Source organism: Enhydra lutris, unplaced genomic scaffold (genome assembly GCF_002288905.1).
Source record: "Enhydra lutris kenyoni isolate GAN:26980312 unplaced genomic scaffold, ASM228890v2 scaffoldscaffold53, whole genome shotgun sequence".
NCBI lineage: Eukaryota > Metazoa > Chordata > Mammalia > Carnivora > Mustelidae > Enhydra > Enhydra lutris.
This window is the reverse complement of record NW_019154137.1, coordinates 12289254-12307348: the sequence shown is the minus strand read 5'-3', so window position 1 is coordinate 12307348 and position 18095 is coordinate 12289254. Positions and strand designations below refer to the sequence as shown.

At 44.7% G+C, this 18095-nt stretch overlaps 1 protein-coding gene across 3 annotated transcripts in view; it reads right to left on the bottom strand.

Annotated features, from left to right (window-relative positions):
• Positions 1-10419: 10419 nt before the first annotated feature.
• LOC111157291 (OCRL, inositol polyphosphate-5-phosphatase) overlaps positions 10420-18095 on the bottom strand; it is a 52946-nt gene continuing 45270 nt past the window's right edge. For all 3 annotated transcript variants that reach the window (XM_022518599.1, XM_022518598.1, XM_022518597.1), the window contains 5 exons: positions 16605-16721; positions 15620-15704; positions 14866-14993; positions 13033-13144; positions 10420-12852 (listed from right to left, as the gene is read on the bottom strand). In XM_022518599.1, coding sequence (XP_022374307.1) covers positions 12731-12852; positions 13033-13144; positions 14866-14993; positions 15620-15704; positions 16605-16721 — 564 coding nt within the window. In that variant the 3' untranslated portion in view covers positions 10420-12730. The remainder of the gene's footprint in view (positions 12853-13032; positions 13145-14865; positions 14994-15619; positions 15705-16604; positions 16722-18095) is intronic.

Genomic DNA, 18095 nt, shown 5'->3' with positions numbered 1-18095 from the left:
TTTGAGATTCACTAGTGGATAGGTGGCAACAGCAGACAGTGGAGTGAGTGCGGTTTTCGGAGCAAGAATATGGAGTAAGAAGAGAAGCGGCCCAAGTCCAAGGCCTACAACTTAGGATGCGCTGTCATTTACCAACAGGACCAGGGAGGGAGATGAGCCTGTGACAGAATGGTGGGTGAAGTGGGAGAGAAACCAGGAGTTTTGGTCCTGGCAGTCTGGTGGAGGAAGTGTTCCAGAAGTGGGGAAGTGCTACTGAGAAGTTAGAGAAGGTGAGGACTAAGAAATGGCCTTTGGCTTTGGAAACATGGTGGTTATTGGTGACCTTGATGAGAGTGGTATCAGAGGGAAGGGCCAGAAAGGGTAAGGGGTGAGTGGAGGTGAAGAAGTGGGGACAGTAAGTGGAGACAACTCTTTTAAGTGCGGCTGTTGGCGACAGATTGTTAGAGCGGGAACATGCAGTCCTGGGGAGAAGCAAAGGAAATACCTCCATTTTCTGCCACCATCTCATTTTTCCTAGAACCTTGCCCCAAAGAGTATAGTTTTTGAGGGCTGCCATAATGAAGTACCACAGACTGGGTGGCTTAAGCAACAAATATTTATTCTCTCACAGTCCTAGAAGCCAGAAGTTCCATATCAAGGTTGGCAGGGTTGGTTCCTTCATAGGGTTGCAAGGGACACTCTGCTCCAGTCTTCTCCCAGAGCTTCTGGTCATTTGCTGGATGTCTTTGGTGTCCCTTGGCTTATAGATGCAGCACCCAGATCTCTACCTTCATCCTCACATGACCTTCTCCCTGTGTGTCCTTGTGTCGAAATTTCCCCTTTTTATAAGGTCATCAGTAATACAGGATTAGGGCCCACCCTCCTCCAAAATAACTTGTTTTACTTGACAGATTACATCTGCAAATAAGGTCAAAATGACAGGTAGGAGGTTAGGATTCTAACACACGAATGGGGGGGGGACACAATTCAACCTATAACAAGCCTTTTGGTCTCATTCTTTCCACTTCCTCTCCAGTTGTCTGCCCAGAGATTATTCTGTTCCTTCCCATTCACATCTGTGCCTTCCCCTCTTCTAGCTGCTTATCGCTTCCATCCCTCCTTCCCTGCTTACCCCTCTCTGAAGAGCTGACTCATCAACTTTCTGCAGCAAGAAGACTTCCCGCCCTTGTTGAAACTTTCTAAATAACTTGCAACACTGAGGGATGGTGAAGGAAGAAAGAGAGGAAAGTGATATTTAATTCTGCCTGTTTTCAGCAAGATGGGGCTGAAAGCTCCATGGCCTTTAGATAATTTCTGAGAAACTGTTTTTGTTTTTGCTGACTTTTGAGGCCGTAAGTAAGAGATTGTAAGGAGAACAGTCAATAAAGTTCCTCAAAATAGAAAGAAATTATCATGAAACCAGAAAAGTAACTGCAGCTTCAAATACAGTTTTCCAACTGGGAACACTCTCTTCTGCCACCTACTGGCCACAACTACAGTCACTAAATGATCCTTGCTCCTGGGAACGAGGGTCACCATTAGAGGTAGAGGGGTGGCCCGTGGTCACCAAATGGCCCTTGCAAGTGTGCTTTGTGTCAGGATGTGGTTTACAGCCTCATGCCCCAGGGTGCTGTGAGGCTGGCTGGAGGGCCCCTCGGCTGCCTGATGGCGTGCTGGTCTGACGTGCCAGAAGCTAGAAGAAGCTTGCAGATGCTGGGGACAGAGCAGGCCGGGGGTGTGAGGGAGTGGTATGGAGTGGGCTGGGCTCTGTGCCCGAGAGGCCCTCTCCAGCCGCCTACAAGCCCGAGAAGGACACTGTGTCTGTTCATTCCAACACACAGACGTTTCTTTCTTTTATGAAATAATGTTTTCTTTAATCTTTTTCTGATATAAAAAAGTAATGCATGCTCATTGTAAAACATTTAGAGAACCAGACAAATATGAAGGTAAAAAAATAATTTAGGTTGGCACTGGAGGATGGCTTGGGGGACTTTACCATAATCTCCAACAGCACCCCCAAAGTCTCTCCAAATATACATGCAGTTTAAGGAAAAACTCTGCTTGCTATGCAAAGACAGCTTCCAGTTTCAAGACAAAGTCACTAGCCTCTTTCTGAATGGCTTCTAAACCTTCCTTTATAGACATTCTGGAGCCACCACAGCCCCAAATCCCACCACCCAGGGGTAACAGCTAGTTATAGAATGGAGCATCGACTTCCACTATTTTTGTGCCTATGGATTATTTTTTAAATTTTACTATTTATTGAGATATAATTGATATATAACATCATATTAGTTTCAGGTGTATTTGTGTATATTGCGAAACGATAACAGTAAGTCTAGTTAACATCCATTACGACAGAATTGCACATTTTTTTCTTGTGAGGGGAACTTTTAAGATCTACTCTTAGTGAGGCAAACCATAAAAGATTCTTAACAATAGAGAACAAGCTGAGGGTTGCGGGAGGGGGAGCTGAGTGGGGGATGGGCTAAATGGGTGATGGGCACTAAGAGGGGCACTTGTTATGCTGAGCACTGGGTGTTATACTAAGTGATGAATCACTAAATTCTACTCCTGAAACCAGTATTACACTATATGTTAACTAATTTAAATTTAAATAGAACCTTGGTAAAAAAAGGATCTACTCTTTTCTTTCTTTTCTAGCAACTTTCAGATATATGCTGCAGAATATATACAAATATATGCTATTTTTTATTTTTTACCATTTTACCATTTTTTAATTATTTACTATGCTATACGTCACATGTTTAATTTTTATGTATTATCTTTATATCTGATTTCTTAAATTTAGGGACATTTGGTACATATCTACTTAGAAGCCTGCTTTTCTGCTCAATGTTACCTCTTAGCATTTTCCCTGTCCCCATTCCTCAGCAACATTATTTGTAAAGGCTGCATATTTTATCCATAAAATATATAACGTGTTTACCCATCTTCTGGTTCTGAAGGGTACGTAGATTGTTGCCAGATTTTGCTCTAATAAATAATGCTAGGATGACCCTGTGTGGACTTAACCCTTTGTGCTCCTCTAGGGTCATTTCCTAGAAGCAAAATTGCTACTATGAATGTTTCTAGGCTCTTAATACATGACCACATTGCTTCTAGGAAGGTGATACTCATTTACCCTTTGACAAAGAGCAGACACGCATGTTCGCCCTCCCCTCTGCCAACACTGGAGTTGTAGATGACACGGATTATTGGATGCTAGACTTTAGACTAGGTGCTGGGGATACCATGGTAAGGGAAATAAACCATGGTCTCTGCCTCCACAGTCACTGACCTAGTGGGAGAGCGGCCTGATCCAATAATGAATGTGTAAATCACACTGTGATGATGCTCTGGCGGAGAGTGTAGCATGGGAGGAGTTGGCTCTGTGGTGAGAGGGGGCTGAGACCAGTCAAGGAACAAGTCCATGTAGCTGAAGCGGAGAGAATGGGGGTGGTAGGATGTGGGCGGAGGCTGGAAGTCAGTGGCACTCAGACCTGCAGGGCCTTGTGGGTCCCAATTCTGGGGAGTCACTAAATGGCTTTAAACAGAGGGGTGATGTGATTAAATTTATCTTTGGAGACTCACAAATTGTTTTTAATTCTTAAAATTGTGGTAAAGTAATGAAATTTACCACTGTAGCCATTTTTAAGTGTATGATTCAGTACTGTGAAATATATTCATATTGTTGTGCAACAGATCCCCAAAATGTTTCCAACTTGCAAAAGTGAAACTCTATACCCATTAAACAACAACTTCCCATTTCTCCCTTTCCCTAGCCCCTGATGGTTACTCGCTGTCTATAAATTTGACAGTGCTAGGTACCTCATACAAGTGGGCTCATACAGTACTTGTCTTTTTATGACTGGCTTATTTCACTGAGCATAATGTCCTCAAGGCTCTTCCATGCTATAACGAGTCAGAATTTCCTTCATTTTTAAGGCTGAATAATATTTCACTGCATGCAGATACCACATTTTGTTTCTCCATTCATCCGTCTATGGACACTTGAACAAATGGACACATTTGTTATTGTGAATAATACTGATATCAAAGTGGGTGTGCAAATCATCTGTTCAAATCCCTGTTTCCAATTCTTTTGGATCTTATACCCAGAAGTATGATTGATGGATCATATTGTAGTTCTAACTTTTTGAGGAAACTTGAGTATCACTTTTTAAAAGCTAATTAATTCAGCAAGGCTGATTTTGTTGGTTATAGAACAAAAGAAAATAGAACTGGTTGGCTGTTAAAAGCTGTTAACTTTTTGGACGACACTAATATAATTTACCAAGTACCCTGTACACACCCACAAGTGAACTTCCCTCAAGTTAATAGAGCTCAGTATGAATAATTAAATGTATTCATATTTCAGAAACACCTATTGTATATAGACTTGTGTCTTTAAGTGCTTTGAAGGACAGTCTTTATTTATTAACAAAATACCATTGAGCACTGATGATATTTTCAGGCATTGTGGGGAAATCCAAAATATACCCAGCTTGGTTCCTACTCTCATGATGCTTCTAGTCCCAAGATGGGCAACAACACCTTTTCTGTGTGGTGTGTTAAAACAGTGGTACAAAGGGAAGGTTCTAAGAGTTCAGAGGAAGCAGGAGTTGTGGGAATAGACTTCCTGGAGGAGGTGACATTTGGGCTTGATAGGGTTTGGGCAGGTGGAGTGGTGGGGGCTAGAGTTCCAAGCAACTGACACAGACTGAGCCCAAGTGGAGTTTAGGGAAGGTAAGGGCATGATAAGGTCAAGACTGGGAGTTTTGGCCAGAGAGGTGGGCGGAAGAGACTAAGGAGAGCTTTAATAACAGGCTGAAGAACTGGAACTTCTGTGATAAGTGGAGGCTCAGGACTCTGAGGGGTTTTAATGAGGGGAACGACATCAAAGCATTACATTGGGTGGATTAGTCTGGCAGTGATGTGTGTAGAATAAACTGAAAGGGAGCTGAAAAATTAGTCAGAAAGGAATTAAGCAGGACACGCCAGGCCTGAGGTAATGAGGGTTTGAATTTGGTGGTGGGCCTGGGAAGTAGTGGAAAGGAGGAAAGAAGGTGTCAAATGGACGAGACTATGAACAACCTGAATTTGGCCCCATGAGAATGTCCCATCACACCCTTTCTCCCCTCCCCTCCTTCCTTCCCTCCTCCTTTTCCTTACCTCTTTTCTTCCTCTGTCTTTATAAAAAATATTACGGGGGCGCCTGGGTGGCTCAGTGGATTAAGCCTCTGCCTTCGGCTCGGGTCATGATCTCAGGGTCCTGAGATCGAGCCCCGCATCGGGCTATCTGCTCAGCAGGGAGCCTGCTCCCCCCCCACCCCCGCCTGCCTCTCTGCCTGCTTGTGCTCTGTCAAATAAATAAATAAATAAATCTTTTAAAAAAAATATTATGTATGTCTTATGATGACCAGTTCAACTTATCGTGGTTTCCTTCAGAACCTTGCATAGTGGCCTTCACTTAGAGGTGCTCCATAAATATTTGTTGAATTGCAATTGGTGACTGATTAGAAGTGGGCCAGGGACCAAAAATAATCAAAGGTTCCAGTCTGGCTGATGGGAGAGAGGAAATGCCAGGAGAAGTTGGTCAGGGTCAGAGTCAGGTTAATTTGACCTACCGGCAGTTCATCTGGCTGATGTGAAATCTTGGGATGTAGCTTGAAGAGAGAGTTCAAGGAGCATCCCCACTTTCATCCCCACTCCAGCTGGGCAGGTACTAGCTATATGTAAAAGCCCAAATTTTGGTCTGGGGTCATATTCTGGTCTGCCACTAGCCAAGTACCAAGCTAAGTAGTGTTTCTGAGCCTGTTTTATCCAACTATGAAAGGGGGATAAAGTAGTCCATAATAAAGTCATTGTCAAGGCTGAAAGTGAGGTTAATTGTATTAGTACAGCATCTGGAGTAAATGATAGCTGTAGTTGTTTGCGATTATTATTGTTATTAAGGAGAAGCATAAATCATGAAGTTCCAGAGTGAAGTCATCCATGGCTCCCTGTTGCCTGTAGAATAAAAGGCAGCCTCCTTCCCAGGCTCCACAGGCTCTGCCCACCTCTCAACAAACACCCCTACCCCCACCCCACTGTGTTCTGTCTGTCTGTCTCCTGAACACAGCAAGTTGCTTTGCTGCCTTAAAGTCTTTGCATTTGCTCTTTCCTTTGCTTGGAATGTTCTTTGCCAGATCTTGTATAGCTGGCTTTTTAGGGGGGCAGGTGCCTATATACTGTGCAATCATCATTCAAATCAAAATATGGGACCTGTTGGTCTCCTGAGATTAGGTCTTAGTAACCATCATCTCCTCAAGGCAACCTTCCCTGACCAAGTCTGCTTGCTGTGCCCTCTGGCACGTCACCCTGCCTTATTCTCTCCAGAGCATTTGTCCTACTCTCCAGTTACCTTGTGCATTATCTCCATCTGCTTTACCCCATCCTGCCCCATGGTGGCTATATCATCAGCACCTTGAACAGCGCCTGGCACATATGAAGCCTCAATAAATACTTAAGGAATGGCTGATATTGAAGATGCAAGGCAGGGGGTGGGGTGGGGTGGTGGTGGTGAATGATGGAAACAAGTCTGGTGAGAGTGGGAAGAGATGGACTCAATGCACAGTGACAAGAGTTAGCCTAGGCAAGAAGGAAGACCACTTACTTCTGACATGGGTGGGAAGGGAGAAGGATGAGGAAAAGCTGTGACATTTTGATTTGCAGAGCAAGACTTTGAGGGTTGCTTTGGCTAACCACTTTGACATTTTCACAAAGTAAAGGGTGTGGCCACCTACTGAGAGCAGAAGGGCTGAGGAAGAGGTCTGGGCCTTGAGGCCTGTGGAAGTTTTGGAGTGATTATACTAGCTGCTATTTATTTAGCACTTGCACAGAAGGCACTGTTCCCAGCCCTTGAAATGTACTAGCTGATACCATCTCATGATGATCCTATGAGGAAAGGTACTATTATTACTTTAAGATGGGGGTAACTGGGGTGCCTGGGTGGCTCAGTTGGTTAAGCATCTGACTCTTGATTTCAGCTCAGGTTGTGATCTCAGGCTTGTGAGATCAAACCCTCCGATGGGCTCCATGCTCAGCACAGGGTCTGCTTGGGATTCTCTCTCTCCCTCTGTCCTTTCCACCAACCCCCGCTTAAACAAACAAACAAACAAACAAACAAACAAACAAAATGTGGTAACTGAGGCCTAGAGAGGTCAATATACTTTTGCGCAACTTTGGACACCTAGCAGTGGCACAGCTAGGATTTGAATCCAGGCAATCTGATTGTTGGAGCCTATGCAAAGAACCACAGCAATTTCCTGTTTCTCAGTCCCTGAGGCGCAAGTCTATGAAGGGTCCTCAAGAGAGGAAGAGGAAGACTGTGGAACGAATGATATATGTAGGCCTACAGCTATGCCAGGAAGCCCAGGAATGGAGGTGCTGGGGGTGGTGATGACTTTGTTAGGCTTGGCAAAGTTGGAAGCCGAGCTTCTCTGTTTTTTTTTTTTTTTTTTTTTTGTTCTTGGGCTCAGTTCAAGTCAGTCTTCCGTAAGCATGAGTCCCCGCCCCCTTTTTTTTTAAACTATTTTATTTCTTTATTTGTCAGAGAGAGAGAGAGCGCGCGCACAAGCAGGCAGAGTAGCAGAGAGAGAAGGCTTCCCGCTGAGCAAGGAGCCCAATGCTTCACTGACTGAGCCACCCATGTGTCCCAAGGAAGCTTAGCTATTCTTAAGTGCACAAGAGAGGTGGTTTCTGGGTAGAGGAAAGCAGCACATGCAAAGGCCCTGAGGTGGCAAAGAGCTTAGCTAACTGGGAGGAGTGAAAGGACAGTGTCAGAGTATAGTGTTGGGGGCAGGGGAACGTTACTGGTGAGCATTCAAACATTCTAAGATATGGTGTAGGCACTGGTATTTTTTAAAACCCTGGGTTATGTGCCCAGGGTTAAGAACCACTGAATTAGACCAGATTCCACGTAATACTCATCTGGGGCCCACACTTGGAGAAACATGCTCTAGATGACTCTAGTGAGTAGCCAGGGTTGAGAACCACTCATCTATACTGAAGATGGGGAAGTGAAAGGCACAAAACCACGGCTTCAAAGTGTGATTGAAGAAAAGGCAAGCCCCTCTTGTCTACCTGGGGGCCTGGGGGATAGGAGTAGCTCCCACAGGACAGACAAGGGAGAAGGTTAAGTAGCATTGGCTGGGTAAGAATCAATTCAGGTAGGAGCAGCAAAAGTGGAAACTGGAGGGAGGATTTATCTACAAAGCAGAGAAAGAAGGGCCAGGAACCAGGCACCCAGGGCAGGGCGGAGCAGGATAGGAAAAAGCAAAAGGAGGTGCCTGGGGGGATGGGCAGACTGCAAGTGTGGTTCCTGAGGCTCAACAACAGCCAGGTATCACATACTAGTGATGGCCGCTCGTTATGGGTCCTTTAATTTACACCTCAGCCCTACTTCCCAAACGTGCAGGAGAAGGCTGAAATATGGGAGTATAGACGGTGGCACTGTGGTGTGTCTGTGGTGGAGGGGGAGGGCAGCGGAGTAGGCTGAGCATGGGGTCTTTTATCTAGTTGATAGGATTAACGTAAAATGAAAAGACAGAAAGCCTTTGGCAGCTGTGAGACAATCAGTGAAATACATGGGAGAGCTAAGGGGCGCAGGGCAGAGGCTAAGAGCTACACAGCACCCACTACACACAGGGCCTGCCACGTCATTTCTTTTTCATTTAATAATGCAGGGCCTGGTAGGCCATGGGAAGTTTGGAGTTTCTTATAAATGCACTGGGAACTCACAAAGGAGTTTTGAAGAGGGAAGTGAGGAGATGTAGTTAAGTCATCAAAACAAGTGCTAGCGGGGGTGCCTGGGTGGCTCAGTGGGTTAAGCCTCTGCCTTCAGCTCAGGTCATGATCTCAGGGTCCTGGGATCGAGGCCCACATCAGGCTCTCCGCTCGGCTTCTCCCTTCTCTCTGCCTGCCTCTCTGTCTACTTGTGATCTCTCTCTCAGTCAAATAAATAAATAAAAATTAAAAAAAGAAATAAAAAAAAAAAAAAACAAGTGCTAGGCCTGTTCCATTTTATAGGCCAGGAAACTACAGGCTAGCCAGTCTAGGGTCACACATGAGGAGGAAGTGGCAGAATCCAGAGCGAAGATCAAACCTCTCTGAGATGAATGGTGGCAAAATGTTAACAGGTGGTGAGTTAAGGGTATAGGGTGTTCACTGTATCCTTTTGACTTTTCTGTATGTTTGAAAGATTTTGTAATAAAAAGTTGGAAGAAAGAACTAGGTCTAACACCAAAGTTTAAACTCTTTTTTCCCACTCTGGCATGCTGTCACTAACCTAAGTGACCTTGAGTCCCTCCTGTCCCTTCTAAGCCTGAGTCTGCCTGTGGGAACAATGAGATTGAGTTAGATCACTAAGGTTCTCTCTCCCTAACACTTGGTGATCCCACTCTGGCTATGTGTAGCTGTTATTAGGCTACACCAAGAGCCAGGTCATCCACTTGCCCGGTGGTCTGAAAGACCCAGTGGTTCTCCTGTAACAGCAGCCAGGGTTGCAGTTTGTCACCTCTGGAAAGGTCGTCACTGAGGCTGCTCTGCCAACATTGCCTGCTGCTGTGTAAAAACTGCTGGATGTCTGTTGTCTCTGCCTGCTGGGGAGAAATCTCTCTCAAAAGGAAACACCTTCCTCTGCCAAGGCTTTGGGTGGGGCTAAAAAAACTGTTTATGACAACACTGAATCAGCACATTCATCAGGGTCAAGCTCATAGTCAGACGGAACTGGAAGAGGGCCCTGGTTGCAAAGAAAGCTCCAGCTGAGGCCTCTTTGGTCTGAAAGGGAAGAGAACCAGAATGGAGATCGGCAGGTGAATAAAAGGTACCATGCTCAAATTAGGGGTTTCCTCTTAAATGTTCAGATTAGAGCCCCCCAAAAGAACTAAATTTATGGACTTTGTCCCCCCAAGAGGTAATAAAGTTTCAAAACTGATTTTCAAAGTTGCAAAATGAATCCTGTGAAAACAGGCTCTTTGTAGGGAATGTCTAAACTGCTGAGGCTATGTTGGCAAGGACACTGGGTTCTCCCAAAATATGTATGTTGGGGTTTATTGGATTTCTGGGGGTGGGATGATCATGAATCTGACCCAGGGTGACATTTACATGCATAAAGAATCAACATCTTTTTTTCCTAACAGTGTTATTTTGTTGCCTGAATCCCCAGGGTTAAGATAAGATACTGGGCTGGCCTCTGGAAGCACTGTGACTTCTTTCTTAGCCTCTGAAAATACGTGGCTGCTTCTCCCATCCAAGGGCAAATATACTGAGATTTCTTGTATTTCCCTGTAAGGAAATGACACAACAGTCATAGCTGTGAGGACCGTAGTCAAGTGGGACCCAGTGACCTAAGCCTCCCTCCTCAGTTCTTCCTTACCAAGATCACACTGATTTTTCACACAACATATATTTATTCAGAAAAAAAATTTGCAATAAATTATAATAAAAAAAGATGACACAAAATACAGAATACCACTAGCAGCTTTGCTTAGTGACCAAGACATTTCTGGGAAATATAAGAATTACAGAGTAAGAATCAGAAAACAGTGAAAGGGAAACTAATGCAATGTCACCATGTGGGTTCGAACCATTTCTTCCCTAAAACAATACAGATGCAGAGTTCTTCTCTACCAGCTGGATCTGAACTCCTTACTTCAGAGGAGCTATGAAATAAATAACGCATTAGAGTTACTTAGGAATTAGAGGTTGGCTGCTGGAGTAGGCACAGTAGGGGAGCAGATTTCTTACACCTACTCTATTTCTGTTTCCCCTGCCTAGAGATTGTCTCAAACCCTTAATGCTGTATACATCCCAGGGCCAGAGCTGGAAAAACACAGAGGCGGTAAACAAATTTAGTGTGTTTGCCTCATGAACAAAGAGCTAGGATGCTGCAAACGGTCCCCACCAACCATATCCTTGACCCAAAGATCCCAGGTTGGCAATATACTAGACAATGTGCCCAGGACAGGCATTTCCCTGTCTTTGCGTTATGACCTTGCCCCAGCTTCTATAATCTGCCTCTCCCATGATCACTTTCTGGCCTAGTGGAGATGACAAAAGCATTCTGCTCACAATCTTCCATTAATGAAATTCTGACCTATCAGATCTGCAGCTATTTGGCACCAGGAACTTGACTCCTAGTTTCATAACTCCAAATCAGGAAAGGGTTTAACCAGTATATCACAGGATACATGACTTTTCTTCCCCTACAGAACTCAACTTACGAGAGATGGGGGGAACTGAAGAAGCATTCAGCAGTGGTGTTTCCCCTGGCTCTCTCCTTCAGTGTGCTAAAAGAGTCAAGAGTCAATGCCCAAGACCAGACACAGAGCCCGTACATTAGGCTCCTTGGCTTTAATGTTAACAGTCAAGAATGAGTTGATTCAGGGTGGTTTTAATGAAAGACATCCAGGAAGAAGCCAACTGCATCAGGCAGTTCTGCAGTCACTGGCTGGTAGCTGGTTTGCCAATCATCACAGAATAATTAAAAAAAAAATGCTGCCCCACAGAGCTTGAGTAAACGAAAAGCTCAGAAGGTTGTCTTGGGTGGGAGAGAAAGGGGCTTCATTGGGCTCACTGCACAGTCTCTTTTACGTAACACTGGATAAGGAGCCATGGGGAGCTGGTCATAGAGCCCAGAGCCAACCCTGGTGAGAGAGGGGGCAACAGCTGCCCCCTGGTATTTCAGGAGACCAGAGAGGGGTTCTAAGGATTATTCACAATATCCTGCTGGGGGAAGGAGCAGTATCGCCAGAGAAGCCCACCTGAGGTCCAGACTGCCTTTTTGACTGTGATGCAAGCATTGCTCTGGAGGTGGATTTCTAAGTGAGGAATGGGTCCCCCAGACAACCAGTATTAGTTCTCATGTAAAATTTGATTAAGAACAAAGGGATGGTAGAAAGTAGGATCTGTCAAACACGAATATTTTCACTTCTGAAATGCTCAAAGTGCTTCCACTCTGACTGTGATTCTCTCACATCAATGGGATGTCATCTCTAGTAGTCCCTAAACTTCTGCTAGGAAATGTGGTCTGGGACAAGAGAATATGGTTCCACTCAGTGCAGATCCATGAAAAGGCCAATGTTATAGACATACAGATGCCACTGTAGTAGAAATGCACAAATGCATGTCACAACCACATGTAGATGGTTAATTCACTGTTGGGGACATTCGAGGAGTCACTAGCTTCACTCAGACTTCCTTTGACGTAATAGAACTAGTGGAGTGGAGTGCAAAGGGGTGATATGGGAGGGGGTTGGGCAAAAGTGCTTTAGACGAAGGACTGCAAACGAGTCTGAGCTACGCACGTAGTGCTTGTAGACCTAGAACAGGAACATCTCAGAATCTAGGCCTAGGGCGCTAAGGACAATCATGATAGCTGGGCAGGAGGGCAACAAACACATCCCCAGGTAAAGGAGTGTAAATACAGATCTCTTTGCCTTATAAAGAGAGAACACAAAAACACCAAAATATGGTACCTTTGGCTTGGCAATATAAGTCTAAAAGTATTTTGCTGTGTAGGATATGGTAAGGGAGCGATTAGGCAACTCTCTTCCTCTTGCACTAGAAACAACCTTTTCATGCCAACAGGCTCAAAATTCTGCAACAGACCCTTCCTGTGGCATGACTTTCAAATCATTCTGAAATACTTGGTGCCCAAGATCTTCCACCTCTAGAATCTCAGAGAGTACTAAGAGGAAAAGGCTTATTAGTCTTCATCGCTTTCAAGAAATACCAGAAGGAACTGGATAGCACGTTGACGGTCACTTGGAGTCTGTCTTGCCATAAGGTTGGGTGGAGGCCTCAGGAGAAGACTAGTGAAGAGAGTGGCTAGAGGGTGAGAGAAAGGAAAGGGGAAAAATCTTTGTTAGACACAACCTAAGCAAAGCCTCAGGGACGGGAACTGGGCGACCAGGGGATGAGGGCAGTGGGCCATGTGCCTGGATGTGAAAGCTTTCCCAACGAGCCCACCCTCCTGCTCATGTTGCTATTCTCATGAAGTACTCTTACCGATCATGTTTTCGCTGACATTGTTGTATTTAGAGAATTTTAAGAGTTCTCGAAGGAATGCCATCAAGTAATGGAAAACATTTCTATGGCATCTTGGAAGCTGGGAAATCACCTGTTTTTAAAAAGAGGAGGGCGGACAGTGGGGAGAACAAGTGAAAGAAAGTAGTAAGAAGAGCTTATAGCTGCCACAGTAGTTTATAATCCAACCCATACAGGATCCCATTCATTTGTCACAACTCTCTTTTATTTCCTCATGACTACCAGAGTACCTGCCAAATGAAAACTTCCAAGTCAGAATGGTCATACTGTTTGGTCTCTGTACACTCAATGACCAGGCCACAGTCACATGTGTGTTATGGTCATCACACATTCACACATATACACTACCTCACAAGCAGGTTAGTATTAATCTGGTCTTTTCCATCTCCTCAGACAAGTAGCCACGGCATCTGCCAAGCTCAATGGTTTTCTCTGTAATGTCATTTAGCATGGATGGGAGCTCCTCTCAATATTCACTAGTCTGACTGAATGGTATTCTCAGCCACTGTGCATCAAAATTATTTCAAGATTGAGGGGCGCCTGGATGGCTCAATGGGTTAACCCTCTGCCTTCGGCTCAGGTCATGATTTCAGGGTCCTGGAATCGAGCCCCGCATTGGACTCTCTGCTTAGCGGGGAGCCTGCTTCCCCCCTCTCTCTCTGCCTGCTTCTCTGCCTGTTGCTATCTCTCTCTCTCTCTCAAATAAATAAATAAAAATCTTTAAAAAGGGGGGTGCCTGGGTGGCTCAGTGGGTTAAAGCCTCTGTCTTTGGCTCGGGCCATAATCCCAGGGTCCTAGGATTGAGCCCTGTGTCGGGCTCTCTGCTCAGTGGGGAGCCTGCTTCCTCCTCTCTCTTTCTCTCTGCCTGCCTCTCTGCCTACTTGTGGTCTCTGTCTGTCAAATAAATAAATAAAATCTTTTAAAAAAATCTTTAAAAAATTATTTCAAGACTGAAAACAAACACCAAGAAGGGGCACCTGGCTGGCTCAGTCAGTGGAGCATGCGACTCTTGATCTTGGGGTTGTGGGTTCGAGCCCCACACTGGATGTAGACATTACTTTAAAAAATCTTAAAGAAAATATTTTATTCATGTATTTGTCAGAGAGAGAGAGAGGGAACACAAGCAGGGAGAGCAGCAGGCAGAGGGAGAAGCAGGCTCCCTGCTGAACAGGGAGACTGATACAGGACTTGATCCCAGGACCCCGGGATCATGACTGGGCTGAAGGCAGGCACTTAAGCAACTGAGCCTTTTAGGTGTCCCTAAAAACAGAATCTTAAAAGAGAAAAAAAAAACACCAAGGGGGCTCCGGGGTAGCTCAGTTGGTTACGTGTCTGCCTTCAGCTCAGGTCATGATCTCAGGGTCTTGGGATCAAGCCCCGTGGCAGGCTTACCACTCAGCAGGGAGTCTGCTCTCTCTCCCTCTGCCCCGCCCCCTCGCTTGTGCCCTCTCAAATAAATGAATAAAATCTTAAAAAAAAACACCATGAAGACAAAAAGGAGAAAGGCTCACAAATGTCACAGATCCTTCCTGGTAATGTCAGCCAGAATTCCACATATGATCAGCTTCACCAATTCAATGCCAGAGTAGAGGTATCTGCCCTACTCAATAAGCCAGCTAAAAAAGTGTGGCAAATATAACGGGAAATAACACAACCTAAAATTTAAGAGTTCCAACTCTCAATGTTGGCGTCCTACCATGAGTGACAGATTCAAACCCATCCTACCATATCTAAAAATTGATTTCTCTATGGGGGCACTTGCCCCAGATATATCCTCAGAGCAGTAAAACTCACCTGTCGGCAGTTCTGGGGATCCTGAGCAGAGTCAAGGCATCGCTGATACAGCTCATAACAGATGACAGGCTCTGGCAGGGCTTCCAGGAAAATGAGCAGTGCTTCAGCCACAGAGTGATTACTGCCAGCTGGATTAACTTAAGTCAAGGGAAAGGGGCTCCAGGAAAATGTCCCCACAGAGACCCAATTTGCTTTCTTCCTCCAGCTCCCTCAGGGACATTTCCTTCCTATTATTCAGGGCACACTGATCCTAATTGGGATTTGATATTTTATTGGTCCAGGTATGCTGCAGGTGAGTTGTTACAGAATTGACCAAAGACTCTTGGGAGGTTTGGCTCAACTCAAGTCAGGGGAATATGGCATGCAGAATGACATTTACACTGGATCAGTCCTTGAAACTAGTCACCAATGTTTCCCATCCTCTTCCATGTCCTAGTGACAACAATGTGGTGGCAGGAGTGATCAAGGGCCTGAAGCAGAACAGTACCAGTACTGTGGGTCCTGTGTTCCATGTTTATTAAAAGTCATTGTTACCTACCCCTTGATTCCTTTCAGTAAGAGTCTGAGACAAGAGAGAAGTCAAAAGTTCCTGAAAGGAATTGAAAAACAACTGCAGAGTCAATGGTTACCTTATAGTAAAAGGCAGTTCCAAAGAAAGTAAAGATGGAAACACAAAACTCAAATGCAGGTGGGAAGGGAGAGTTTGGTCAAAAATTCTTCATCCTGTTTCCTAAGCCTTTGTCCAAAAGGATACGGATTGTCTCGGGAATGCTAGTATCCAGACAATCAATGATCTGCTGTAACTCCTCCTGCATTCCAGGGGTTTGGAACAGGTCCTCCTACAGAGAGGTCACAATGAATGGGAACAAGGCAAGATAATCAGCCCTAAGTTTCTGAAGACACCTAGGGATCAAGAGAGTGGCAGGATGCAGATGGAAGGGTAACATGCGCACTCATGATTAGGAACAGAGGTGTGATAATGGCATCTTTTCCATTTATCATCTGCATAATCCACACGAAATTTTGTTTCAAACCAGAAAATGATTTTCAAAGGTTTTAGCCTGTACTTGAGATGGAAGAGGACTAGATGCCTAGAGCGGGAGATGAGGTGTCCCTACTTCTAGCTTCCTGACAAGTAGAAGGCAGAGTCCAAAGAGCTAAACCACATTCAGATACTGATACTAGGGAATGCTAGGGCAGGGGTAAATGGCATGCCCATACCAAGCCTTGCCTTTGAGTTCTATTACTCTTCGGTAGGTAAGAAAACATTTTCCTTCAATTTAGTCCCAAGAAATTTCTCTATCTGGGGGGTTGGGTTGGAGGTAGCTAGCATTTTAGATAGGATTAAGAAAAGAGAACCAAATTAAAGAAATGGGCTTGAAGTTTGCTTTGGACTTTAAAATCTGCAATGCCTACGTGAGACCGGAAGCAGGCCTTACAGACTGAGGTACACAGTGGTCCAGGGAAAAGTCTGTGTAGCCAGTAGACAGGCGTGCTTGGTTTGGGCCTGGCTCCACCATTACACTTATGCTGTGGTCTTAGTTGAATCACTTAGTTTGCAGGCTTCAAGTCTCATATCTGTAAATAAGGATACTTCCATCTGCCCAGATGACCCAATAGCGCTGCTCTGTGAATGTAGCTTGGAAAAGTTACAAGCCCTATTCTGACATGAGGTATTATCATTTCCTACCAGATTCACACACCTTCCAAAGTTGAAGGGCAGGCCCACAGTCACTTACCTGGTGACAGGCATATTTGAATAAGTGATCTACCAGAAGCCAGATCTCCTTGGGGACCTGAAGGGGTCTCTCGCTGGCACCTTCATCCAAGGGAACCATCTGCAGAAGGGATTTCTCCTAATAGATGAAAAAGGAGATTCAAAGAGGTCTTAGTAAAAACTTGTGTAACTTATCTCCTTCATATTCTGCTTATGTAGGTACAATGTGATCTTCATAAGATTTTTCTTTTTTTTTCTTCCTGGGGACACCCCTGGTCAGAAGGCACTTGATACAGATTCCCACAGTTAAAGGATTTCCTTCCTCTTCTAGATGCTTAACAGTGAAGCATTCCATTTGGGTTTATTATGTTCATCACATGAGCGCTGGGTGCACTGTGTACTGTAAACCCTCTCAGGGGTGACACGAAGAATGAGCGCTGCAGCAGTACCGGCACAGCGGAGTGCACAGGCTGCCTGAGACCTAGGGACCGTTCCGGCACGGCAGCCTATACAGTCCTCGGAGAGGGCAAGTTTTTGTTGACTTTTAACCTACGATTCTCTCAGGTCTTACCACAAATATTACAGTTTTCATTGCTGATTTAAGTGAGGCTCTCTGGTCCTCAGAAATTGAAGACAATTCTCCACATTACACCTACATTCATGAATATTTCAGGCTCAATGGAAGGTCTAATCTTAAGGCACTAAAACTCATAACCCTTAAGATCCAAAAATAGTAACCCAAATACAGCACACCAAGAGCCAGAAATACTGTGAACAGTTCAGGGTCTGAGTCCAGAAGTTATTCTTTTTATTAAAAACTCAGCAGAGATTTCTCAGGTCTGTGACCTTTTCAACGTATCCTTCTAATTTCTTAGATTCTCCTGAAGAAATCTAAGAGAAAAACCCAAAAGTGACAACTAAATCTGAACTTGTAAATGGCTGGGGAAATAAACTCAATTATCATGTTTATATAGTCAAATAGAAATTACATTAAAAAGTGTCTGCAACAGGGGCACCTGGGTGGCTCAGTGGGTTAAAGCCTCTGCCTTTGGCTCGGGTCATGATCCCAGGGTCCTGGGATCGAGCCCCGCATCGGGCTCTCTGCTCGGCAGGGAGCCTGCTTCCCCCTCTCTCTCTGCCTGACTCTCTGCCTACTTGTGATCTCTGTCTGTCAAATAAATAAATCTTTAAAAAAAAAGTGTCTGCAACAGATTAAAAGTCATATGAAAGCAGCCTTCAGAAAAATCCTAGTGGAGAAAATGGTGACCATTTTTTGGGATCTTCTCCCCCTTTCTCCAACTCTGGCGTAAGTTTATACATTGTGTACTTTCAAGTTTAGGAAACTCTGTATATTCTATCCTCAACCCCCAACCACGTTGCCTTATGGAAAAAAAAAAGAAGTGTTTCACTACTTCCAGAGACTGTGTATACTAGAGCAGAGCTGAGGGCTCTGCTTAACATTATGTTCTTCAATAAGCACTGGTGACCTTTTAAAGCTGCTGTACCTTTCTAA